Source organism: Chaetodon auriga, chromosome 18 (genome assembly GCF_051107435.1).
Source record: "Chaetodon auriga isolate fChaAug3 chromosome 18, fChaAug3.hap1, whole genome shotgun sequence".
Classification (NCBI taxonomy): Eukaryota; Metazoa; Chordata; class Actinopteri; order Chaetodontiformes; family Chaetodontidae; genus Chaetodon; species Chaetodon auriga.
In genome coordinates, this window is record NC_135091.1 from 9,863,505 (window position 1) to 9,890,903 (window position 27,399).

The following is a 27,399-nucleotide window of genomic DNA, read 5'->3' on the forward strand; positions in this document are numbered from 1 at the left end:
TGTTTGGAGGACGGCTTCCTCCCTCAACCCTAAACACATGCCTTCCACACAAAGACAGGAACTGTGCTGATCTAAACTATGGCTAACCGGAAGAGTGTGTTTGGTTTGGAGATCTGTGAATGTCTGAGGAGGTAAAGGGCATCCTTGATATGAGCCTTGACAAAGACAAAAACCCAGGATCATACCATGGCTGGCCATGAATGGGACTTGATAAGATTGAATAAAAAGCAAAAGTATACAGACACTTTTACTGAGGGGTATTTTTAGGTATTTCTGTTTGTGTGGAGTGTGTGAGCAGTCCTTGGATTTTGTCACCATCCTCTGTCAAATAAACAAAATATTGGTGAGCTCATTAACTCTGTGAAGCAGTGTTGGAATGGTGATGTGTGAGTCATTATGTTTGTATCCCTGTGCCACCCCCAGGTTAACTCAAATGAATGCCTGTAGGTACCTCTTATGTGCCAGTAATTATAAGTGTATGTAACAGTAGTTTCATAAAGCTGTGCTTATGGTAGCTGAAGAGAATGGAGGGGGTGTGCTCATCAACTTCTCTAGAAGTTGATGATTCAGCAACATCAACAAATGAATTTAGTTTCTCTTTTGTTTTTATGTCAAGTTTTTATGTGTTGACTGTTTGAATAACAGGTTCTCCAAATTGAGTTTTTGCAATGACAGCATTTTGTTTCCCCCTGTAGAATTAGATTATTGACTTTCCTTACTCAGGATGTTGTAGTTCCTGGGCTAAATCATTCCCTCTCTTCCTCTCTCTAGGATGGTTCTCTGGGTAACATAGATGACCTTGCCCAGGAGTACTCTGAGTACTACAACACCTGCTTCAGTGACGTCAGTGACCGGATGGAAGAGCTACGCAAAAGACGAGTCTCCCAAGAGCTTGATATGGTGAGTACATAAAAACACAAAACTCTCTCTCATGCGCACACACACACACTGTTTCCATCACTTCAGAGGACATAACACTGACTTTCATTTCCTGGAGACTTACCCTAACCATAACCACAACTTACCTAACCTTAACCCTAACCTTTACATAAACCTAACCTTACTCTACCTACTTCCCCACAGTCCACACAATGTAACTGTGGAAACAGATTTATGTCCCCACAACATGACTAATACACATCCATTCCCACACACAAACACCCGCATGGTTTCAACTAAAACAGCTGTCAGCCGCAACATTTCTCACTTTCTACTCAGTTTGCATGCTTTTAAATTGCTTTGGACAAATGATCGTTTTTGTTTTCTGCAAATCGTTTAATAATGGCCCTAAACATCCCCCTTTTAGAATGGTCTCATAGCTGTACAGAGTGTAATTTCCACACTATTAGCCAACAACCTGGCAAGAAACAACGGTGAGGGAACAGCCACGAATATGTGGTACGGTTTAAGACTTGCTCAAAGGCAGTGGGCCTTTTTCTGGATGTGAATGCAGTGGTGTTCTGGAAGTCCATGGGAGGGTTTGGGGGTCCCTTTCACAAGGAAGTAGGGTAGTGGGGCACCCCTTTGGTTGCCAAGCTGCACACAGATGTATGAAGGAATGCTGCTGGTGCTGTTACAGAGGGCCTAGCTCTGTGCAGCACACTACCCAGTTGGTCCACAAATATAAGACAAGTGTTGAGTATTATGCTAACTTCATAATTGCTGTATGACTTATTCATGGTGAATTTATTGTTTGCTATTGGCTATTTTTCTGACTTCCACAAGCTGCTGCTCTACAGCTTGAAAGTAAAATGTCCAACTTAAATAAAATTAGGAAGAGTTCAGTTCTCCCTCCACTGATTTTGCTCACACTGATATCATGTTACCTCAACCTTTCTTATTTTAGCCCCTGTCCAAATTGTCTTTGCTCATATGTTTTTGTCTGTCATTACTGGTTTTCCAGTTTAATAGGAGGCTTTTTCTTCTTTAAGGCTGCCATGTGGTTCTGGTTGGGTTGACAGGTATGGCTTACATGGATAGCTGATTTATCGTGCTCTTCCTTTTAATGACTGCAGGCAGACATCCTGTTCTCGCAGCTTTGAGGAGAGGGATTGGAGCACATAAAATGTCATAGCTGTAAATGTGCAGATACATTTTGCAACCAATCGTAGGTTAAGTGTTCTCTCTGTGTGGCCATCATGTGTAGTTTTTCATCAGTAATGTGGATTACCCCTGGACATTTTATCGTTTGGGAAGGTTTCATCCTGAGGAGATAAAACAGGGGAAGGGGAAGCAATCAGATTTTGCAGCCCGTGTGTAAGAAGAGAGGAAAAGAGCTGACTGGGCCCTGAGCCTGAAGCCCAGCACAGGAGGAGGATAAGGATGTGAACAGAGGAAGACGAAGGGAGGGAGGATGAGGGGAATGGAGATTGTGAGAGCCTGCAGCTGTCCTGCCACTCTGCAAAGTTTGGCACCAAAATATAGGAGAAGAGGGGAGAAAACACATGAAGGAAGGAATATGGGTCAGACAACACCTTATTGAGAGCTCTCAAAGGTCCAGTATCAACCCACGCTGTATGCATTGAACTTTGCCTCACATTTCAGTGCAGTCCTTTTCTAAAATTAGGTTTGGGGAATATTCAAGTCTAGTGCATCCTTTTCTGTAGCAAGCTAACATGGGTAAGAGTAGGTTAAGACAATATTCCTACTCTTGTATCGTAATATTGTAACAGTACAGTATTGCTAAAGAGTATCAGTGGCCAGCTTTGTTTCCAGCTTTATCTTTTTGCTGGGCTGGATAGCTTCATAAACTCGAAGGCTGTGGCATAGTATCTATAAAACAGTAAGAAGATCATGTAATACACTGTGGAAGTAACACACAAGAGGAGACAAGGAGATAGACATGAAGAAGAGACTAAGATGAACTGAGAATAAGGGCAGAGGAATGGACACCCAGGCAGAAAGAGAACAGTGAATGACTATTGTGTCTTGTGAAGTGTGTCCAGAAATCAGTGGCTGCAAGCCAACGCCATACAGCCGCCTCCCTTAGGAGCAATAGCAGATGGTTAGAGAAGGTCACAATGTCCAAGAACCATGGTAATGGGGAGACATTTAGTAAGTGGCACTCCTGAGGGACTTGGCCTTTAGGGAAAGACCTGTCACTTGTAAAGGGTACAGGATGGTGGGTAATGCAATCATGTCTGGACGAGGCCCACTCCCTCTCCAGTCATTGTCTTTCTTTTTGTGACTATGCCAAATTTATCGTTCAGTTCTTTTCTATTTTTGACTGGTAACATGAATCATCTCACATATCTCCCACTGCAACCTTTTTGGGACCAAGAAGGTTACTCAGTCACTGCAAATCAGCTGTGGTCAGGAGGCATGCGACTTAAGGGGTAAAGGTCACCTTAGCTTTGACCTTTGCTGGTCTTCACACTCAGACTACAAGAGAAGGCAGAGGTCAAGATAAAGGAGGTGCTGGACAAGGGCAAGGGTAGTGCCATAGAAGAGCAGCCTAAGGTAAAAAATATGATGATCGTCTGATTCAGAGTCTATATATGTTAAGTTTGTCTGCTGACAGCAGCGTTTGATTTTCTAAAATTCCCATCAGAAAGCCCCTGTATCTACAGTTCAGCTGTGGTAAGCATGGTGGCATCGAAGAGAAAGAAGAAGCCTTCTTATTTAGGTTTCTGTTCTCCAAAACGTTCTCAGTTTGACTTTTAGTCCAGCAAGTGTTGCTGACCTTTTCTTGATGGTAAGCCTTTGGTTTCTTTTGGGGTTGTTTGGCTCATTTCTTGAGAAATGTCCTTGCAACACTAACAGTTTTGCAAAAATGTGTGGAGCTCGAACATTTGTGTTTGTTTTCACTTGCACAACGTGTCTGCCAGCTCTTGAGGGGCCAGCTTTGAGGGGCCTCTCAGTTAACAAAGTGATGGCTCTCTGTTGTGGTCAAAACGTGGAGCTCTCCCTATTAGGAGCTGATGATAGAGGCTCTCTCAGAGATGACTATCAATGTACCAACTTCCTGTCTGGTCTCTGAGTTGTTCCTCTGCATCTATATGTTAGTTTTATGACTAGCAGGGACAAAGAGGGTTAAATAAACATCCCCCTTTGGGAATGTGACCTATGGATTAGTGCTACCATGCACAGTTTCCCAGCGCTCCTATAGTCACTGGGAGTATGGAAGGCTGTCACTGAGATGCTGAATTGTTGATGCCTAAAGCTTATTGGTGGAAATGAAAGGAAGTATTGAAGTATTGTTTTTTCAAGTGACAGGTCTGTGAAGTTTTAGGGTATATTTATATTGTTTTGCATTTATTGTATCTGAAATATTTGACCAAAATCACAAAACGGTAAATAATTTACATGGATGGAATTCACTTCATCAACACACTCTTATAAGCAGAGAGCTATGGATTTCAGATCCGTCCTTTTAAGCAGGCCTATGTTTTGGTAAATTGCTGGTGTAATTGCTGTTGATGTAATTTGTATAATTACGTCTATAATCTTCCTTGTCTCTTCCACCTATTTAACAAATTACAAAAACATCACAGAATGATTCGGCTTATTGAAATAACATTGTGTCCTATCTTATATGCAGATAAGTCAGTGTTTACTTGCATATCATTTAATTTACATCTGTGACAGAGAATAGATGTTTTTGCATTGCTTGTATTTCATTGCCCTTTTCAGCTCTTATTCTTGGTCTTAAAAGAGTTTTGCAGGAATGCTCCCTCTTCAAGATAAGCTACCTGTCTTTTACAGATGGCTTAGAGGGATGTCGTTTTCTCTTCACCTTGAATGACCATTTCCTTTTTCTCTGCCTGTGATTCGTGTGTCACTCTTCTCAAAAATTATATCTTATAAATCAAGATGGGTGGGTCAGCAAACTTGAATTGAGAGCCCAAAGATAAATGTGTGCTATCTATCAATCTATCTTGTCTTCAACACTGTAGTTGCTACAGATTGTGAGAGCAAAAACATGGACATGGATGCTACATGAGGGATCCCCTGGGCCTGCAGAGACTGGTTGGTAGGTTGGATAATCATGTATAGCCGACGGGAGGAAAACATCAAACTAGATATTAGCATGTTTCTAAAACCACAGCGATGGAACAGATGAAGTACATCAAATAAAAATCAAGTATAAATCAATTTTGGGATTTGTGGTTGTGGGGCCAACCGTTTTAACACATTTCTACATGCTGTAAACCATGATGAGACATTGCAAGTATCTGTGGTAATATCCTTAAGAGTCATTTGGAAGTCGTGGATAAACAAAGAGGTCTCGAAGATTAAATCCTTTGATGCTTTGGCCAAAATCCCTCAATAGCTGGTCTTGCTGTTGACTTCATCATCAAAACATTTTTAACACAAGAACGCTTCAGCTGGTGTCAGATTGATCTGCTAGCCCCAGGAATGCTCTGTAATGGTTTTCTAGCTGAGCAGTTTGACAGTTGAGGGTCAAGACTCAAGTACAGACTTGTTTTGTTTTGCCATGAGGTGAGGAACAGCGCGGTTAATGTGCTAATGCCTGCGTGAAGTTCGTTCTTCAAAGTGGGTCAGTTCAGCTGGGTCAAAACTACAGTGTGGAAGAAAGACAGACTGTCATGAATTCCGCTGCTTATTTGTCCTCTCAACCTTCAGGCTTATGCCTACAAACGCCGTAACTCAACATGCTCAACCAGCAGCCTTTGTTGCCATTAGATTACTTTCAAATGATGTTGGCATACCTCCATTATTGGCACAACCCTTGTGGAAAGCAAGTGGTATATTTGTAATTTCATTGTATGATTTATTAGTCCACATTGAGGCATCGTGACTCTGTCACTGGAATGTGTAATAACTCTGGTATTTGCATGGAAATACCAAAACAATGATGATCCACGGGGCTGTGTACACTGTAGAAGCACGCAGGCCTGTGCTGCAAGTATGCACATTCACACACATGCACACGCTCACAAGTCTCCTGGAAAGGAAGTGGATAGAGGTGTTACAGAGTGTGCTGATGGCTTTATGTTTCTTGTAAATGAATTTAACCGTGGAGCAGCTCAGAAGTGGCACGGCACACTGGTTTATACTGTCCAGAGATTTCAGATGCTTGTGTTCAAGTCATGTGTGCCGTGTGCGTCTGCTGATCTGTCTACGAGATCTTCCGAACGAGCCGGTTCTGCAGGCTTGCACCGAGCAATACTGGTCCCATCTTTTCGGGCTTGCATCAGCCTTTCCAGTTGGTGCCTGTCTCTCCACGTGTGCAGTCTTACCTTGCAACCTCGTACTCGCCCGCCCAGATTTTACCCAGCCATGCCAGCTGGCATACCTCCACTAAGCCAACTGGTCTCTCTGGTTTTGCCGCATATCCGCCTACTTTTGCCCCCGACTTTGGCAGTAACTCTACTTTGAGAACTTTGGTGGGCTTTGCAGTCGTGCTTGGGCTAAACTGCTGCTATTTCACATCCATCTGTATTTCTATCCTTTACCTCTCAATAACAGAGTCTGGTCCTGTTGTAGCAAAACGTAGCTGTAGCTTCTGGGTTAATGATGGAGAGCAACGTGGTGCTGGGAATTACAGTCACTTTTACTGGAGCTTTTGATGCGTCTGTGTGTAATGATGTGTGTGTGTCCACGCAGCCGGGTTGAGTCTTTTCAGATGCTAGTTTCCCTGTCTACAGACATCGTGATCCTCATTAGCTGGAGCACTCCCTCATATGCTCCTTTACTGCTCTCTCTCTCTTAGCTTAATTCAGTCATGCTTAAGCAATCAGAGTCTTGCATTCACATCGCAGTTGCTCACACTCACACACACACACAGAGTGAACTGTGCACGCACAACAACCCCGTGGACATCTGGCGAGAAAACACATGCACATTCACACGCATACAGCACATGCCATTTCAGGGTAAGTAGGGCAGTATCTCAAGCTGATGCTGGCAAGTTCATGTAAAGGATAGCATACCCCCTCTGGGAGTGTGTTGTGAGATCTAAGTCTCACACACACACATACAGACACCCCCTCAAAAATCCATCAATTTGGTATTCTCTTTTAGAAACTGTGCCAGTTACGCTGGCAACTTTTTCCACCGTTTGCTTTTGCTCCTCTGTTAGCGATGCACAAGTCTGCGAGAAAGTTTACCTTGGGAAGCATTTACACAAATTGTCTCTCCAAATGCTGTGCCGCGACAGTTTCATCTCACAGATCTGTAGTGAAAGGCAAGCGGGACGTAGGTGTTGTTTGTTTTTCGCTGATCGTCTCCCCTCATCTTTTCGCCCTCTCACCCCCTCCTTCCATGTCGGAGATGGCAAGCACAGACAGGGAGTTAAGGGAAGCAAAGGAGGAGTAGGAGGAACAGAGAGCTGCTTTGTGTCTCCGTCTCTTTGGAGCTCTGTCTGTGGAGGTGGAAGCGAGTTGCTGCTCCGTGGTTTAGGTTTATGTCTGTGGTGGCATGTATGAGGCTGTGTCAGGATCTGTGTCTTGCTGTGTATTTTGTGGTTGTGTCCATGTGTGGTGTGTTTGCCGGGCAGTGAGCTGACAGTGTGGTAGTGTATTTTAAAATATTTTTTTTACAACCGTGTGGCATGGTGCGTATAGATATCCACTGGTGAGACTGGCATATCTCCCCTGTCACTTGAGTCCGGAGAAGCCATCAAAGAGGATCTGATAGCAAAACCAATCCGCTGTTGCCTCTGTGAAGCGAAGTACACATGGCTGCGTGTGCATGTGAGCGCGCACCTTGTTCTCTTTTTATGTGGGTTTGTCTGAGTACACCCACATTATTCTGCACCATGCAGTTGTTTAAACAGAGTGAACTGCCAAAGCTGTGCTTGCTTAATGGATAGATGTGTTCTTTCTTTGTCGGCTTCTGTAAGGAAAAGACATCCGGTACCTGCCCAGATTTTTCCCTATGCGCAGCCTGTCAATGTAATGACACCAAACTCTATACCTCTGTAGGTCTGGTAGATGAAGTTTTTATGACCTTTGACTCGTACCTGCTCTCTGACTTATGGGAATCACCATGTTCCCAGAGATAGACAAATTGTTTCAGACATTACTTGATTTACTTTCCAGTGAAACTTCCGGACCCGTGCCTCTGTCCGCTTGATCACTGTAACAGACTAATAGATAAACAGGCAAATGGGCTAGCAGGTCTGCTAAAGTTAACGTTAAAGATGAAGCCAGCCAGACCGTCTCGCTGACATTGTTACTGTCTGTCCTCTGCTGATTACCACTGTGGTAAGTGTAGGGTTCGGGCTAATTTTGAGGCTTTTAGCCACCTCAGCGCTAAAGGTCTCCTGCTCATATGACCTGCAGGCTACAGGCTCTTAAAGAGCTCTTAAAGGAGGTAATGTCACTCCCAAGTTCTTTTAACTATTAGCTACTCCCTGACTCACGCTTAGAGGGCGAGGGCTGTGGAAGGATTATACTCCCTTGCCCGAAGCCCAGTCAAAGAAGAAAAAAGGTTAAACTGCAGGTCACTGATTAGGAAGCATGACAGATCAAGCGTAGGAAGTGTTTTAGATTCAGCTTCCTTTGACTGTTATCCTACAGTCTAATATCTGGGTGTGGAGATGGAGAATGATGCGCGTTTCTCAAAAACAGCTCATTTCCTATTCCTGTGCTACATTTGGGAAACTCCAGACTCACTTTGTCTTTTCTTTGTGGCAGCAGCAGCAGCAGCAAGTGCCAATTAATGGTTTTAGGAAAGCAGTCACCTTCCAGCACTCAGCCTGCTTCTTCTGACCTAACCTATTTGGTTGAAGTCAGTTCCTTTAATACAAGCATGCAGATCCTACAGTAGGATAAGCAGTTAAAATACCAACCTGACAAATGCCAAATTTAAAGACTAGAGTTTAAACTTAATCTTATCTGTATAAGATATAGTGTTCCGGTGAAGGTGTTTGTGTTATTAGATAAACTGTTTTTTTCTAATTTTAAAAAGATATGATAGGCAGATCATGTGCAACACTAGAAATGGTAACATCTATGGTTACATTATTTCCTATAAATGCACTTTATCTGGAAAAATACTGAAAGAGAAAAAGAGAAGAAACAGGAACTTGTCTTGGGTTATGTTTTCTCTTCTGATTGGGATATGAAGAATCTCAGCAATATCGTGACCTTGACACTTCCTCAAAATATGTGCCAAAAGTGTCCCAAAATGTACGACAGCAAAGAGTAAAGCTATTCTTAACTTTTACTGTAATGTCTAGTTGACTACATGTTCTTGAAAGTCTGCATACTCAGACTCCTCTCGACAGCTAGAAATTGACAACGTTGGCATGATGGTAACCTCAAGGTTAGAGATGCCGGCCTGTGAGTCCCTGGTCCACATTTTGAAAATCTGCTCACTGCCCTGAAGGAAGTGCCGACCCCATCTGTTTCCGTGGTGCCTGATATCCCACAGTACAAGACTGTGTAAGCATCGGACGAGCGTGAGCACAGGGTCTTGGGTAATCTCGTGCATGAGACTTCAAAAGCATGCAGAACACACAACCAAGAAACTATGCACTCGACCAATCCCTCAGTGCTGCTCATTGACTTAAATAATAACATGCTGCAGGTTAAGATCTAAGTTGCAGACTTGTTGTGATTGTACAGCCCCTGCGTCTGTCTGTAGAAGCATTTGATCCAGGGCACATCTGCATCTGGATATGCGATGATGAGGACACCTGCTTTAGGCATACACCAGCACCGGCCCTGTGTTACAGCAAAAACAGCCCTGGCCGACATTGTGGGTTGGAGAGGCTCAGGAAGCTAAAGTGAAGAGAGGTTCAAACTTGTGCTATTTTCCAGTGTTTTTGTGGAGAATAGTTTCTCGTAGTTTGTTCCTTAAACTCATGGCCAAAGTCTGGGTATCTGTTTTCCATATAAGCCAGTTTGCCCGTGTGTGCTGCCATTTCGTTTCTTAAAATATGGTACGCCGTCTTCTAAAGATGCAGGGTGAACCGGCAGGTGTTGCCTTGTGTTGAAGGAGGTGCACACTATAACGTCACTGTAAATTTTGGAATTCATGGAGCCAGTTACGCAGGTGTTGCTCTCCTTAGAAAGCCTAGACTTCCCTCGACTTCACCACCTCCCAGTGGTATTCAGTTACAGCCAAATCAAGTATTGCAGGTTTGGTTACCTGGAGCAAGACTTGACTTGTTGAATTGTCTATGTTGGTGTGCACACACACGTGCTTGTGTTATGCAGGTGTGTCTACATGAACCTGACCTAAGAACGTCTTTCCCACATGAGGGCATTGTTAAACACACCATCCACTGTTTCTGTAGTCAACTGACCTTTCTTCTCCATATACAGATCTTGTTTTACCTTTCTAGTCCTCACAGTTCATATGCCACCGTGTTATTAAGTGACTGGTCTGACATTGACGTTTGACTCTCTCTTGTCTCTCTTGCTTTTTTTTTTTTTTTTAGGAGAAACAAGACCCAAGTAGCACATCGCTGCAGCTCCGTACTGAGATCCAGGTAGGCAGAGAAAATGTGTGCACTAAACGTAAGCTTTCCGGTGTCAGTGTTACACTTTGGCTAAAACATCAATCTGACACCTGTCTTCTTCTCTCTGTCCTCAGGAGTCATTAGGCTTCAGCAGTGAGGTGTCCACTCCAGAAACCGACAGAAAGTACGTTTTTTTTTCCCCCCCCCTCTCTCTACTTTATCACTGTAACATGTGGCCAGAGCCAGTGTGGAACCATGAAACATGCTCGGATTGAAATGGATGTCTGTTGCATGTCAAAACAAGCGCAGCCTGCTTCTGGATCGCATCAAACCGTACACGCCTGCACACAAAATCGCGGATCACGCTTAGTGTTTCGGCATGTTTGCAGCCAAAGACGGCGAGAGGCAAATGGAAAGACACGCACCTCCATATGCAGCTCATGTGATTGATAGACCTCTCGTGACGGCTTGTACAAAAGGTCTCTGACCTTGCTCGTAGGGAGTAGAAGTCAGCTCCTCAGGTGGAAAATTCTAGCTCTGTGGATAAGTGTGGTGGTGTGTGAGAGGCTGTATGATCGACCTTTGATTGTACTTGTATTTGAATATACACTAAATTAATAGCAATACATATTATTTCAGCAATATAGGAAGATATGTAGACCTGCAAACAACAACTTTTTATTTCATTAGCATAAAGTCCACTTATTAACATGTTATATCTAGTTTTTTAAATTCATTGTGAGGTTACCAATGAAGACACCATATGCTTCATTTATGCACCTACTGCAGGCTAAGGAAAATGTCAGTGCTTATAATGATGACATAACAGTCCCTAACTAATAAAACATGACCTAATTATTATTAAGATGACTGGATATCAAGGAAATCATCCCTCGACATGCGTTGACATCACACACATGCCTGTAGTTGGTCCCTTAAGCTCACATCCCCGCTGTGGTTAAAGGAAAACCACTGACTGCTTCCTCCGGCTGACCTGCTCAGTCCAGCGGCCGCTCTCTGTTCTCTGCTTCCTTCCTGCCTTTGTGTCCAGTGGGGGGGGGGGGGGGGGGGGGGGGCAGAGAGGGTGATGGCCAAATGATTACAGCAAAGGAGCATGGACGAAAGAGCAGGATGGAACCGTGCATGGGTGGGGTTCCTTTTCACTGGTTCCTGTAAAGCAAAGTGTGTGTGCGTGTTTTCACATCACTGCATTTTGCGTGTATGAAAGTCCTCCCCCATGGCCCACCATGAGATCACTGTTATACACATTTAAAGCCATTAAAGCTGGTCTGCAGCACAGCTCTGTAAATGCCCCCACTGTCAAACACAGTTAGATTCACTGCAGTCCCTTCATAGGTGCTGGGTCTGTTTGATCTCTGTTAAGTGACACCAAAAGTCAAGATCGAGAGATGGATCATTTATTGAGTGGATGTTCAAATGTTTCCTCACGACAAGATGAAAAATCCTCATTACATATAAAGACGAGCTGTAGTGGAGAAACCGCGACATGTGAGCCAGCACCAAAGGTAAAATAAATCTCACCTGATCTCACCTTTATCTCCGATTTCCCAAACTTTGCGCGTTTGTTCTTCGCCATCACCCCCGTGTGACCCTCCCCAGTGGAATCACCACTTTCACGTGACGAGCATGTGCGGCAGAGGAAGCGCATACCACAGACATGAACTCTTCTCCCATGGCTGTATATGTTGCACAGACAAATGCTGAGGATGATGGGAACCAGATGCCAAATTTCGAATGACGTCTCTCTGCTGTTCGAGAGAGTCCCAGAAAGAGCCCCTATCTGGGCTTTTCTCTCTCTTCGTGCTGTCAGCCTGGCTTCTTTCTGGCCTGCATGCCTCACATGCTTTCTCTGGCAGCCCACCTCTCATACACATGCACACTTTGTCTCACCTCGAGTCTTTCGGTTAATCTCTAATGGAACATTCACCCCTCACTTCACCTCTGTCATTTCTACTCTTTTCTTCTATCTGTGTCTCAGAGAACAAACTCCATTTCTGGTGTGAAAGTTTGATATGAGGAGCTTCGTATCACCTTTATCTAATTAATGACTTTTTGAAAGTTTTTACACCGAGGGACAAAGAATCTGTCATCCAAAGCCTTTTTTTTTTTTATCTGTTCTGCCAGCTGCCATTGCCAGCGCCTCTCCTGTCATTCACCCCAGCTCTGTTCTCTATTACATTGCCTATTGTCCACTTCCCGCTGTTGTGAATGGCTTTCAGGTATAGTGATGTATGATGTGCAGGCAGAGTGACAGACAAGCACCCCTCCATTCGTCACGACACATTCCTCACAGCCTCCCACGCATGCACGTTCACGTGCACCGCTGCGGATACCCCCATCATCACCCTTCTGCAGGACAATAGCACCCAGGGGAGACTACCCAGACTCCATCTTGGAATGTGCCACCCCTCTGTCTGTGCGTCTCCTCAGCACTCTGCTGGCAGGAGGTGGGCACAGCTCCCATAATGTCTGGTATGCAAGTGGCGATGACAGAGTGCTCTCAGAGGGCTGGAAGGTTCAAGCTGGGGTCTTCCTGTTTTGAAAGGTGATTGATTGGTGGGTATTGTTGTAGAGAGGGGGCAGCAGGCTTATCAGTAAGGTTAACAGCACAGGCAAATGGATCTTGATGAAAGCGTACATGCGCACAGACACAAGAAAGAATTGTTAATTATTGGCTCTAACTGGGCTTGTAAGATTGTGAATTTAGAGGCAGTTGCGCTACTGAAAGCCCAGCTTATGCAACTTATAATCAGATGGAAATGTAAGCCGTGCCATGTGAAGAATCTGTTCAGAACAACAGTACCATGTTGGAAAACTTTAGTACGGTGTCAGCACATTTACCACTTGTAGCTGAGTGTTGCAGCCCTCATGGAACTGCTTGCTTCTGAGAGTGTGTGTATGACAGGAAAGCGCTAAAGCATGTTGTTATCTATATAATTTTCTATTGTCCTGACATATGATAATCCGTCTTCCCCCTCCATGTGACTTCTTACCTCTTCCATGACCCCTGTGGAGTTCATCCCTTTGCTCTTCCTGTGGACACTGCCACCGTCACACAGGGTCGCTGCCTTTCATTGTCTCTACTGGTACACAGGAGATCACCTCGCTCCAGGTGGCCAGCACTGTAGTCACTCCAGAACAGTCACTATACACACATGCACGTGTGCAATGCTGTGATTTATGCTGAGCACAGTACAAACCGCTGGTAAGAAGCCAAAATGGAGACACACAGCTGTGTGTCCAAATCTTGCTGTGTGCCGGTTTATCATCTCTTCTGGACAGCAGCGCTGTCATACAGGATAGGGGCTGTGCTAGATTTGTGATTCATGCTGTATCATGTGATGGCTGCTTACACAATCATCGCTTACTCAGTCATCTCATCCAACACGTATGCCACGTATTTTCTCCCAAATAACTTGCGTGACATCTAATGAAGCACCGAATTTGAATTTGGATATCTGCCGTCACAGAGTAGATTTGATACCGGTGTTTAATTAAGAAACTGTATGCAACAAATAAATACATAGATATGAATTTGCTGAGCTGTTACCTATTATTAAAATAATAAATAATTGTGTACCAGGAACTTGAGAAATAAACACAGCTGCAAACAACAGTAGGAAATTCCCAGTCTAGACATTAGACACAGAGACACGTGCATACCTTGAGTTGCATTATTAGCAATGGCCCTCATGTTCCATAATGCTTAGTGCTGGTTATGGTGGTTTGTAGTTTGTTACCGTTGGATCGGTGCATACCTAGTTACACATCTGCGGTCGTACCATATGTTGAAACATGTCTACAGCTTGAACACACTCATAGCTTCAGCGGCATGAGCCCATGTTTGAAACACTTTCACAGTGCAGAGGTATCATGAAAAGAAACTTCCACCTCTCCTCCATAAGTTCAGCCAAAGTTAAGATACTGTACTTGTAATTATTCAGAAAATAGAAAGTTGGCTTATGCTAATGAGATAAAAAGCAGTTAAATGTCCCCTCTTCAATGCAAAGAACAGAACTGAAATAGAAAGGCATGCCAAAGATTTAAGGTTAAACCAATTAAGTTGCCTAGCCACACAATGCCTGGACTGACACACTCTTTGAACGACATTCAGGCGAGCGCGCAGATGTGTGTGAGTGCATGTATGTGTGCGCGGCACGGGAGGTTAATTTATAGAGCATGGGGAGGGGGAGGGGGAGCAGCGCCACCACAGAAAAGCTTCTATTGAGTGAGTTCTATTAGCATTAGCTTTGGCCCTAGCCTATCTGAGAGGGGGATGAACAGGGGGGCAAACCATACAGGCCTCCATTCAATTAGCATCTCATTATGTTGCCATGGCAGCCGGGCTTTAAGCTGCGTGAAGATTTCCCATTGCACCAAGAGAGGGCTTATGTCTTAACACACATCTGAACACGTATGCACACACACGCGCGCACACACAGGCATACAAACACATGCACACATGCAGCCACTGGAGAGGGAAGTGACCCGTTCATCTTGTTTTGATCCTGTCACACACTTTCGCATTGCTTCCCTCGCAGCCACCTGTCTCTCTGCATGGCTCAGCAGCTGCACGCCCATGTGCACTGGGCTCCAATCATAAAGGGTGTGTCGATGTGTGAAAGTGTGCGACGGTAAAAAAGAGTCAGACGGCTATTCCTTTAGTAGAGAGATTTACTTAATAGGTCTCTGAGGCTCCCAACTGGACACATTTGTCGTTTTTATCTCTCCTCTCCCCCACCATGATTTATTCCCTTTTAATTGAAAGGACAGAAAAGCTTGCATGGAGCGGTCACTGCCGCTCACACACGCATGAACACACCTGTAGGGCGTTACCCACACACACATAATCCACCCCGAAGCTTTGCTCCCTCTTCACCCTCTTACTCAGCCCACTTAGCCCAATCTGAAAACAAAGTCTCTCCATCTGTGAAGGCTCCAGCAGCTCCTCTGAAACATATTGCCACTGATGTGGTTTCCCTCTCCTCCAGAACAAGAGAGTCAGGCCTAACGTGCCTGCTGAAGCTGCTTGATTGGAAGCTGAGGGCAGTTCATGTGTCACATCGAGGAGCTCCGGAGTTGTTATTTTCTCCCCGTTAGCTCTGATTATTTAGGAAGGTTTACAGACATGTCAGGACTCAGTTATTTTCCATCTCTCGCTCTCGTATGCCTTCTCTCTCTCTTTTCCCACTCTTCCCCCTGTCTTCCTCGTGACCGTCTATCTTGTGGAGGGAAGTGGAAACACAAACAGGCTGAGTCTGCCCTGTGGTTTCTCCTCCTCCTCCTCCTCCTCCTCCTCCTGGTCCTCCTCCCCTCACTCTCTCCTTCTGTTCCTCTCTTCCTCGGCTCCATGCTTTCCCTCTTCACTTTCACATGGCTGCTCTCTCTTTTTCTTCGTCTTGTTGACCTTCGTCATTTCTTTACTGCTTCATAAACACTCTATATTACCAGCATCTTCATCTGACCCTCTTGTTTTACCAACAGGGATGTCATTGTCTGTGTCATCTCTCCTCTCCTCTCCTCTCCTCTCCTCTCCTCCACCTTCTCCCTCTTAAGCCTCAGGAGCCTGGTTTGCTGCCACTTAAGTGCCACCACTGACCCCAAGTGGTGAGCAGACAGAACTGCAGCCCCCCCCCCCTCCTTGCCAAAGATGAACACGCATAAACAGTTGCAGGGTGCTGAAGCACTGTGGATGACAGAGACTAGAGACTTTATGATGAGGTGTGGATTTTTTTCTAATTTTGGCTTCTTTGCTCTTTTCCTCCCAGAATGCCCTTGCACAAATCAAGCTCTGAAGATGGATCTGGAGGTAAGTTCAGATGCATTTTCACATTTGCTGTTGCAAGAAATGGAGTAGTCTAAGGCAGACTTGGCCGGAAACCATACGATGTTTCCCACCATGTGACTGAACCTGCCCTTCCTTTAGGTAAATGGGACAATAAGAAGAAGAACAAATCTTTTTGGCAGAACTTCCGCAAGTCTCAGCACAAGCCAGTCATGCGTCAGACATCCAAAGGTTTGTTCTTGTTCATTTTGCTGATCTGCTGTACTTGATCAGGTGTTTCTCCAAGTTTGACCCTTTCCTCTGTGGCCCTCAGGAGAAGACATAGGCTACGTGGCCAGTGAGATAACCATGAGCGACGAAGAGCGAATCCAACTAATGATGATGGTGAAAGAGAAGATGATCACCGTTGAAGAAGCTCTTGCTCGGGTAGGAAGCCCCACTGACTTCTTGCCTCACCTGTTGCACCTCCCCCCACCCCCTCCCCCCCCTTCCCTTAGCACTGCCGTTCTGTAGCTTCCCTTCAACCCCCAGATCCCCTGACCTCCCCCTGTATTAGTCTCCAGCCTTCCCCCACTTCTGCTCCATATTCCCACCATAGTTCTGCCTTACTAAAACGACTCACCCCTACTAACATGTACAGGGCCCCGCATTTTAACCCTGCATTACACACACACACACACACACACACACACACACACACACACACACACATAAAGTCTGGACGATTGGTTTCTAGTGGTTCAAGAGTCTGGGGATTTTAGGATGTGAGCTCATGCAGTGTGTGTGGGTGTGTTATTCAGTTCATAATTGCTGGATTGGTGGTCATAGTAACTCAATAGCCCCATCTGTTGGCGGGGATGCTCTGGTGCATTGTGGTTTTTCTCTCTAGGTGGACATGGTGGATGATTACTTGGCTTTCTTTTAAATTGCATTTCTTTTCAATCAGTTTCTGGTGATGGTTTTTTATTTGCCTTCTTCTTCTACTTCTACTTCTTCTTCTTCTTCTCTCTTCCTGTCAGTCATCTCCTGTAATGCCTTGCTCATGGGTAGCATGACTGTCCAGCACCTTGCTCTCGACAAGGCAGATTTTAATCATCCTCTTACCCTTTTTCCCCCTCAGAACATTGATTTTCTTTCAGCTGATAGCTTGATCCCAGCTTCTTGCACTTGTGATTGACACTCAGTTAAACCAATCAATGATCAGCCTTCGTGGATGGTTCATTTGACTTCTTCTTGTGCTTGTGTGTCTTTATCTAGTGTGTCACTGATCGATATCATCATATTGCTTTTTATTGTTGTCAGTATACTGGTATGTTGTGTGTACAGGGATGTAGTGGAATATAAAGCTAACAGTCAATCTCCAGTCGCCTTTTGTATTGATGATGTAAGACTTATTTCTGCTCAAAAAGGCAGACATAAACCTTAATGCTAAAAAGTCATATTACACAAATAAAAGAAGGCAATTTGCAGCAGTGTAGGGGCATTTTAAAATAAATTGATGCTTTGCATAAAACATATCAGACTTCAATTTAGTGGCTGTTTGCATGAACATCAGCAAACTCGGTTTCCAGTACACACCTTTTATTTACCACTACATCGCTGGTTGAGTCCTTCTGTCTGTGTGCCTGTCTGTCCACATACATGCACTGTGAATGCACACGATTGACGCCTGTCAATCGTCTGATGGTCTATGGAGAGATGTAGCATGCTCGGTGAGAGTGGGTGGCCCCGCCCTGTTCCTCTGCCTCTCTAAACTCTTCTTCTCCACGTAGCTGAAGGAGTATGAGCGCAGCAGACAGTCCAGCAGTACTGACACTGCAGAGTGGACTGACGGATCTGCAGCCAATCTAAACCAGTCCTCAAACTGCAACGTAAGTACACCCCCACCCCATCTCCCCCGAATCCCTGACCTCTCCCCTGTACTCTACCTCCCTTTAACACTCTCACCTTGACCACTCTCACCTTTAAGTTTGATTTCTCAGCCATGGAGGACGACCGTTGTTGTTTCCGACACGTGTGCATGGATGTGTGTGTTTATTCAGACGTAAACGACTGTAAGGCCACTCGTTTTCCCAGCTTGATTTTAAATGCAATCTGCCTATTGACGTTCCTCTTTCTAAAGACAGCTGTATAAATCAGTGCATATACCACCTTCACTCAACTTTTATCTTGCTTTCCTCTCCCTTTTTCTCTTCTCTCTTGGCACTTCATTCATTGGCCAAACTGCAATACATCCGCCTGTGCACATACATTTTCTCCACCATGTCATGTGCATCTTAATGGGTGTTACCTCTCAGAGTATTGGTTTTCTGTGGCTGCGCTCATGAGTCTGAGCTATATGCAATATGTTGCAAGTCCTCTTTTGTGTTTTATTCATCAGGTTAATCCTATCATGGGCATCTCATTTGAAGCATTTCCTCAACAAAGTCAAAATTGGCTGCCGCGGTGATGAGGAAATTGTGTTATGGAAATTTAGGCCGGGTCTGTTTCCATCAATCAGCTGTAATTGTAATTTGCGGAAAGCCAAGTAGGGACTCACAAAAAATCTACCCAACACCCCTTGCAAGCTTTTGTTGGCAGTGACTTTGTCAGCTGTAATCCATGCGCAGACGGCCTCCAAACCTTGAGACCTTCCAGGATTCTTTGTGTCGTGGAGCTGCAGCTCAGGCAATTGTCAGCTATTGGTAATTGACATCTGTTCATTGCAGTTTGTAGACAATCAGTCAGTTCTCTCTGTCGTGTGTTTGTCATATGTTGACATGTTTTTCCTTCTTTTTTTAAAAAATCTAGGTCAGCTCTGATGCAGATTCACAGTGGTGATGGCAGCTTTTCATTAGTTTCGTACTGTATGGCATCATATGGGAATAGCGTGCAGTCATACCGTCTCACACACTGACCCACTTTTTGCAGGAAGTGAGTTTATCCAAACACAAAAATTCCAAGTACTCCGAAAATAATTCCCAGCACATGTGAGTTATTGCTGGTTTGCAATGAGCTACTCATTCCTGACTAAACAGCACTGACATTTTCAAAGAGCAGTCTCTTGCATTTCCTCTTATTACCTTTACGCATGTGCATTTCATGTTCTTATTGTTTAAGTAAATGTAAGGTTGACCCTACATTTACACCCAGGGGAGGGATGCATTCCCATTTGTAATTTCTTTCAAGCGTACAGTTATGCTTCAGTGACGGATAAGCTTGACCCTTGCACATTCAGAGCTGCCCAGGTGACTCTTATTCAGTGATTTATCTACACCATAAATAAGGACTCATGCAAAATAGTTTTCTCACATAGTCAAGGGCCCCTATTAAATTCCTTTTCTGCATAATGCAGAAGATTTGCAGAGATTTTTCCATATGAAAAATCGGTTAAATACGCCATGCATAACCTCAGCTCTGTCTGCCGTCTGCTTGTTTGATGTCTGAATTGTGCACAACTTCCCCGGTCATTGTATCAGTCTGTCAACCCTCACGTTACCCCCCTCTGGTGGCAGCTGCTCACTTCCTGTGGGAAGATTGATTTGGGGGGTTTGCAGACAAGGGAGACGGAAGAGAAGAGTTACTGAAGACGTATTGTTTAGAGGAACACACAACTTGGCTCTGGAGGCTGTGAACAAATGCAAGAGCTGGAGGCAGAGAGGAAACAAGGGAGAGAGGGATAGAGAAGATAAAGACTTTGCACTTTCCCCCAGGCCCTGAAAAGGGGGGAGTTCTGTCTCTCCCCTTGCCCCCAGTTCCAAAATTGGCTTCTTCAGGAAGTACTGCTAGTCTGCTGGGGCGTCTATTGGTGTCACATACTGCCCCGTCTCCCCTCTAATGAATGGAATTAGGTCATTCCCAAATTCAAATAGTTAACAGTTTTGCGTGCCTGTATTCTATATACAGACATGTGAATATACAGTACATGCTTGTTGCTGACATATTGGCTGTCTACAATCTTTGGCTGCTCTGTGCTTTCCTCTGATGCTGTCTTCCCCTGACGATCGGAGGCCACATTCCAGTACTGGCCATTAGCGATGTTGGGGCCAAGGCAGGGTCAGAGGGCCTCAAATGCTGGGATTGTTCTCAATGCACAACACGCCTTTTCTCTGCATTTTCAAACAGTCCCTCATTCCTCGGAGCCAAACTCCAACCAACAGACTGCGTTTGTATCTGCCAGCATGTGCACAGGGGCACAGATATTATTTTGGATCGTGCATGCGTGAGAGTGTGGTCGGCGTATTATGGATTCGCGGCACCCGCTCTTGCCAACCTCTTGGATGTTAACGCAGAGAGCGGTACGCTGCTGTTTGAAATGAGCTGGTGAGTTTTAAGGCACGTTGGTAATTGAATTCGACTGTTTCTTTCATGATTGCCCTGTTCTGTTTTTGTGGTGTGTGATGACATATCTTCGATATGAGGATGTTGGTTTGTAGTTTTCTAAGTTTAACTGCATCTCCAAAAACATGGGAACGACCTTCAAAGTCATTTGAGAAGCCAAGTGGCAATTATGGTGATGGAATTGTTGTTCTGGCCTTGTTTTCGATGGCGGCCTTTCAGTCCCGCTTGATTCATGACCTCCTATGTTTGGCTTTCTTTCTATGTCTGTATCTTTTCCCCTGTTTATCTGGTCATTTGCATGGGTGGTGGTGTTCTTTAGAACTGGTTTAGGACGTGTATATCATAGTCACATCTTTACAGTCTCCCACTCCTTTTCTTCATCTGTCACACAAGAAGAACAAATCATGTGGGTTGTGCTGCAGATAGTCATCCCCACATATCCGAGTCCTACAAGTGACTTCATGTGAGACAGTGTGTTTTTGTTACACTTCTCAATAATAGTTATTAAGAGGAACCAAGATAGAGGAGTCCAACATTTGTTAGTCTCACTCATCTCACAGTCTTTCTGATGCCTCTTTTATCAGTCGCCTTGGACACAGACTTGTTATTATATAGCGTTCACTGAACCTAATACGCTCAAGCATCGTCCAGAGGAAATGGAAAGTTGAAGGAGTCACCACTGTAGCCAGAACTGTGTGGTTCAGTTGAGGGATTGTCAGGGAGGATTGGGCTGAGGGACAGTCAAGTCAAGGCTTTTCAGAGCCTTTTTCTGCAGTTTGGCAGAGGTTGCCAAATGAATGGCTGTACCCTAGCTCTGGTATGCTGGCCTGATATGACAGAAGACCTAAATGTTTATCATCTAGAAGTGGTGAAGTGGAAGCAAAAGGAGGAAAGATTGATAGAATGGACCCGCATGATGCCGCATAGATTAATGCGTTTCCTCTTCCAACTTGGCAATGACTCGTGAGCACGCCAGCAGCAATCAAAAGATCAGGATGTTGCTAAGGTGGTTTGGTGCCATCAAGGATTTGCGGACAATGTCAGATCGGTTAATCCAACCAAGCCGCAGTTGTTAACATCCCTAATGCATGTCAGCAGCCTCTGAGCCAAGCCTGTGGTCCAAACAGCGAGAAAGCGGTTTCTTCCTTGTTAGCTTTAGAGCTGGAGGAGAAGACTGCATTTTGTCAGAGACAGAGAGCTGAGCCCTGCAGGCCTTTTCTGTCTAGCGTTGTGTATGTGAGCGTGTGTATACGCATGTGTGTCCCTTTGCAAGCGATGCAGTCAACCTCGACCGTGGAGCTGGCGGGATGCAAGCAGAGTGGTCGGGTTGCTGTGGAAACCAGTGGCAAATAGAAACAAATTAAGCTGTTTGAGCACCATGATGATGATGGTAGTTCCCGCCAGACAATCTTTAGGCTCATCATCATCATCATCATCATCATCACATGGAGAGCATAGTGACCCATATATGCATGCACACAGCTTGGGGAGTTTTTGTGTGTGTTTTGATTGGGCGTAGCGTCTGGATGTGTGTGTGTGAGTGAGTGATGAAGCTGTTAGTGACTTTATTATTTGGTGTCTTTTCCACTCCACTAAACTGTGCAGAAAGTTTAAACGCAGTGGCCGTCAATGGAGGGAAAATACTAGGATGCTGACACCCGTAACATACGACCAGCGTCCATCCATTTCCTCTGGAGTAAATGGCCTCTGAAGGCAACATAACGCCAAATAGACCATTTATTGTAATGCTGATTCATTGTGTCATTCAGTCGTACCCATTTTATTGAATCGCTGTCTCATCTGGCTCATTATTGCAGTGCGTTTTTTTCTGTGTTTACTATGAATGTGAACTACACACAATGCGGCCTTCCGCCATCCCTCCAATCCTCCATTTCTCACCTCACTAACTTTGACTCCATCCTAAACAATGCCCCCATCTGTTGCATTATAACAGCGTCTTTAAAATCTCAGAATGTATTTGTCAATGTTTTTTTTTTCTCATTACTTTTTATAATTCAAAACAAAACCATACATTTCTGTTCCACATGCGTTGATGAAATGTCATGCCGAGGAAGTTCCTCTTGCTTTTTTTTAAAGGTTTATTTAACTGATATGCGTTTGGCTGCCTGTCCCTTTTACTATATCATCCCTCCCTCTCTTCTGTCTCTCCCACCAGTCTCGTGAACAGTCAGATGATGAGCAATCAGAGGACTCTGTGAAGTTCAAGCGGCTTCACAAGCTGGTGAACTCGACACGCCGGGTCAGGAAGAAGCTCATTAAGGTGGAGGAGGGCAAAAAACATGGCTCTGAAGGTTTGTAACCCTTGAGTTCCTTTTGATTATCTTAAATCTGTGAAAACATTTGTATATATTAGCCATTTAATGTTCACGTGTTGTAATTAAGGTCTGTGTGTGAGGCATCGCACTGTTTCTTCTTCTTTGAATAAACGTCAACTCTGCTTGGATTACTTGTGACAATTGTATGTTGAAAATGAGTTTTGAGCAGTAAATTGAGCTGTTTGTCTTTACTTGAGTTAGTATAAAGTTTATAGTAACATGAACGTGTCCAACGGAGGGTTTTTGGAAATTAATGACTTGTTTTAAAAAGTAAGGTTTTTTTTTTTAACATTCTCATCTGTCATGGGTTTTGCCCAATACTCAGGCTTTAAGAATGTGTTTTTGAAATCTTTGCTGGCTAGCTGTGGTTTGGAAAACCACAGATGGGTCATGGGACTATGCAGAATCTGATGTCTAAATCCTCTAGAGTAAATGTTTCTGTCCTCTTCTTCTTTAGATTTTCTAAATCTGGAGTCGCCTCCCACCTGTGAGGACAATGCAGCTCTGTATACAGGGGTCCTGAAGAAGCCCCCTCTGCCCCAGGAGATCTCCCTGCCCTCTCTCACCCAGGATCAGCTCTCTCTGGATGGAGACACAGACAGTCTGACCAACTCCCCTTCCTCCAGCAGCCTGGACACCTGGTCCGGACACAAGCTGGTCAAAACCTTCAGCAAGTCTTCCAGCACCCACGGCCTCATCCGGCCCCCCAGGAGAACCCCGGTTGGCTCTGGGGGTCTGGGAGGCTCCGGTGTAGGAGGTAGTGGCTCTTCCTTCTCAGAGCTGGATGGCTGTGGATTGGACGACGAAGGAAAGCTGTCACGCTCCACAACCGACGGCGAGATGCGGAAGGCCCTGAGCTCCATCTCCCATGGGGTAAGTAACAACGAAGCTCTCTACGCCTACTATGGCCTCACCAAACCTCGCCCCAAACCCCACACCCAGTCCCGCCTCCTGATATCCCTGGATGACGGACCACAAGGCAGCCCCAAACATCAACCCACCAGCCGGCACCACGGCAGCTGGACGCACAGGAAACCTGACCCCAACTACGCTTACTCCACTAAGCACCTACTCTATCAACGCTCGCGCAACACCAAGACCCCTGTCTCCCCTCTGTCTGTCACCCCCTCCTCCCCTGCACGCTGTGATGTAGCCAAGTCAAAAGGTTTTGGAAGTGGGGGAGGAGGCTGGGTGTTCCCCTCTCGCAGGCTGCGTGGTCGAACGGCTGTCAGTGAGCTGAACATCACCTATGTGGTAGAACGGAGCCTGTACGGTCACCTCAACTGGGCCCAGCTGGTCCGCCCAGTAACCCTCAGCCGCGCTGAGCGCCGCTGTCTATTGGAGGAGGACCGCGAGGCGGACAGGAAGTGGGCGGCCAGCGTAGACCGCTGCACCAAGCGGGTGCTCTTGCGCATCCAGCAGAAGTCTGTGAGTTTGGACCATGAGGTTTAAAATCGGCCGCCTCGTGTGAGCAGGACTCGGTGCTTCAAAGTTGCAGAATAGCTCAGAGGTTATAAGAGAAGGTACAGTAAACATACAAAACAAGATGCATGCCAGGTCAAATTACTTCAGCTTATCCGTTTAGTACTGTGTGCGTGAGAAATCCGCTGCAGCTGCAGAAAAAGGCCAGGGGCTGGCATATCTATCACAGACCTAACATCCCTTAGAAGAATGCCATCATCTCTGACCTTTAAGTGAAAGCCTTTGGCTTTAAACGTTTTTTTTTTATTTCAGCTGAATATAAAATGATTATGGAATGTGCAGTGGGTCACTTGGGAGGTTAAGTTCCAACAGAGGTTTTCTCAGTGCCTTTCATAAATGTCAGACCCCTGAAGGACGCACACACACACTCATCCAGTCCCACTGATCCCTGCGGACAAAAGGGATGTTGCACATGCTTGAAGCTGCTCATTCCTTAGAACTGCACAGCACCTCAGAGACATATTCAATGAATGGCCTTATTAAGTCAGGTTCAAGTGACTGAATGGGCTTTACGCTCATCAGCTGTCAAATTGGTCTTGTTAGGCTGACTTTAGTAGCGAAAAGTGGAAACATCAGAAAAACAGGTAGAATACAGATACTACTATTTACTCATACCACAGTTCATGTAAAATGCAAGTTTAAAACTTTTGTTAACCAGCATGAAAACAGTCTCACCTGCTCCCCACATGTATCCAGATAGCCCGTGTGTATCAGCAGAAGGAGTGGCACGTGCTCTAGGTGGTGATATAGTGAAGCTATCCTGCAGCTTTGAGGGTACCTGAATCCTATCGTGTTCTAGTGAGTCACTGGAGGTCGTTCTCATCCAAAAACTCTTCGACTCCACTTTTTCTGTTGTTGCTTTTCGTGTTCTTTTTTGGCCCGTGCCTCAATGGTTGCAGATGTGATTTTTTTTTTTTTTTTTCTCTTGAGTTGTTTTTCTTTCCTATAATTATCTTTTGAGAGACTTTTTTTTTTCTGGGTGCATGTCCATTCCATCGAACATCGCCATGACATTCAGAGTTCTTTTTGGACGTCTCTTCAAACATGTTTGTTCTCCAAACTGTGCTTTTTCCTGGGAAGTTGTGATGTGGACTGCAGCTGTGGACATCTAATATAGAAGCTATTTTCTTAATGTGCAGTGCCTTCTCACATGGAGGACCTTCGCCCAGGGTTTGTGGGAGTTTAGTCGAGTAGTTCAGCAGTAATGGCTTTTGAAGCGATGGAGAAATGCCATGAAGTGCCCCACTTGAACTGAGTGTTTTTTGGCAGATGCATACGTGCATGTCTGTGTCTCCATGTTTGTGTGTGACGTACTGCAGAGCTTAGAGAGGATTCAAAAAGTCAAAGCCAGTTCAGCGATAATATCATGGGTCTCTTTTTCCTCCCATGTCATAGCCCCCCTTTGTGTCTACCCCTTATCTTGCTGTCCTCAAAAGTCAAGAAAAAAATCTCCATATCACCCCGTCCTCTCAGCAGAAACAGTTTACTCCCCCTGAAAATGTTTCTGATGAGAATAACATATTGTGGACCCTAAGCAACCAAGCCTGTTGTGCATGTTTACATACTAAGCCCAGTTTTGCATTTCTCATAATAAACCACAAAACCCTTTGCATCAGGCTGAAATGCAATGAATACACATCCACTTGTAAAGTTACATATTTTACTTTGGCCACATCAAGGAAGTTTAATGTTACCCAATATTTTGTGCAGAGATTCAAGTTCTAAAGCATATGAGCCACTCGCTGCGTGCGCTCCACGGTCAATATAACAGCTCATTTGCCTCGGACCATGCAGTAACTCGCACTTTAAAAGAGGAGCTCATATAACAGTTTGTGTTACATCATGTCTGTTGGCTGTCCACAATCCCATATGACATCATGCCCCCGCTTATATACAAACCATATACCCATGTACATTAATCAAACTGTTGCCTGTGTTGTGCTAAGCATGAATCATTGTGAGTAGACCCCCAGTGGGTGTGGATGGGGAGTTCCTGTTACACGGCACTCTGAATATAGCTCATTTGACTTTGTCTTTTGGCTCCCCCACAGAGAACATGCAGCTTCGGAGGCTTTGACCTGTCCAACCGTTCGCTTCATGTGGTCAACGCAGGCTCCGAGGCCAATGTAAGAGCTGGCATCTTGTGAAATTGGAAGAGGCTCTGAGGAGCGCAAGCTTGCACTCTCCTGTCACACTAAATCACCTCCTCTGCTCTGTTTTCTCCTCTTGTGTTTGTGATCTCCCTGCCCTTTGCCTTCTTCTTCCCTCCATCATCTCCGGCTTCTCTGTCCTTCTTCTAATCACAGAATAAAGACCAGGAGGCTATCTACAGAGAAGTGGTCAAATCCCCCACTACGTCTCGGATCTCAATTGGCAAGAAGGTCAAGTCGGTCAAGGAGACGATGAGGAAACGCATGTCGAAGAAGTACAGCAGCTCCTTGTCTGAGCAGGTTAGACATAAAAGCACCCGGACAGACACGGTCATGGATGCAATTTTTGAATTTTTTTTTGCAGAAAGGTCAGGTAACATTTAACACTGCATAGGTTTCCCTTGTTTTTGGGACAAATGAGGCACGTATAAACACAGTCAAACCTTAACTTTACTTACAGTGGAGCAGCTAACACGTAAACAAACCCGCAAATCCACACATTATACATTTAATCCTAAACAGTGAGCCAAGCGGCGTTGTAAAGAAAGAAAAGCTCCCCATGTTCTGCAAACATTTAGAGGATGTTTTGCAGTGTAAGCCACATATTCTGTCCACAGGCTGTGAGTGGGTGGGGGTATTTGTGTTAGTTACAGAATAAACATAGAGCACTAAAACACACACTCACACACATTTGGATTTGCTCTGCTCTGGGCCCAGTGTGTAGGGTGGAGTGTGTGCTCCTTGCTGAGCTCATGCAGTGATGCAAGTCTCCCCGAGGCTCGCTCTTAGGAAATGGTGACTTGAAGTGTGAGGGTGTATAATGGCCGTCTCATCTGCCATGGCCTCATTTTTCTGGGCATCCAGTGGCTTTACCAGCGGCCCGTCCAGCCCTACGGTTTGATGTTGCCCTGCAGAATGTGTCATTACTGC

The 27,399-nt window shown here is 45.0% G+C and overlaps 1 protein-coding gene across 7 annotated transcripts in view; it reads left to right on the forward strand.

Annotated features, from left to right (window-relative positions):
* Positions 1–27,399, forward strand: part of sash1a (SAM and SH3 domain containing 1a) — a 166,873-nt gene that overhangs the window by 124,185 nt on the left and 15,289 nt on the right. For 2 of the 7 annotated variants that reach the window (XM_076757119.1, XM_076757122.1), the window contains exons 2-12: positions 772–900; positions 10,355–10,405; positions 10,510–10,559; positions 16,165–16,205; positions 16,323–16,412; positions 16,495–16,607; positions 17,954–18,052; positions 22,678–22,813; positions 23,295–24,265; positions 26,371–26,445; positions 26,626–26,769. In XM_076757119.1, the coding sequence (XP_076613234.1) occupies positions 772–900; positions 10,355–10,405; positions 10,510–10,559; positions 16,165–16,205; positions 16,323–16,412; positions 16,495–16,607; positions 17,954–18,052; positions 22,678–22,813; positions 23,295–24,265; positions 26,371–26,445; positions 26,626–26,769 (1,899 nt within the window). The remainder of the gene's footprint in view (positions 1–771; positions 901–10,354; positions 10,406–10,509; positions 10,560–16,164; positions 16,206–16,322; positions 16,413–16,494; positions 16,608–17,953; positions 18,053–22,677; positions 22,814–23,294; positions 24,266–26,370; positions 26,446–26,625; positions 26,770–27,399) is intronic. The other 5 variants (XM_076757123.1, XM_076757125.1, XM_076757124.1 and 2 more) reach the window with 3 other exon arrangements.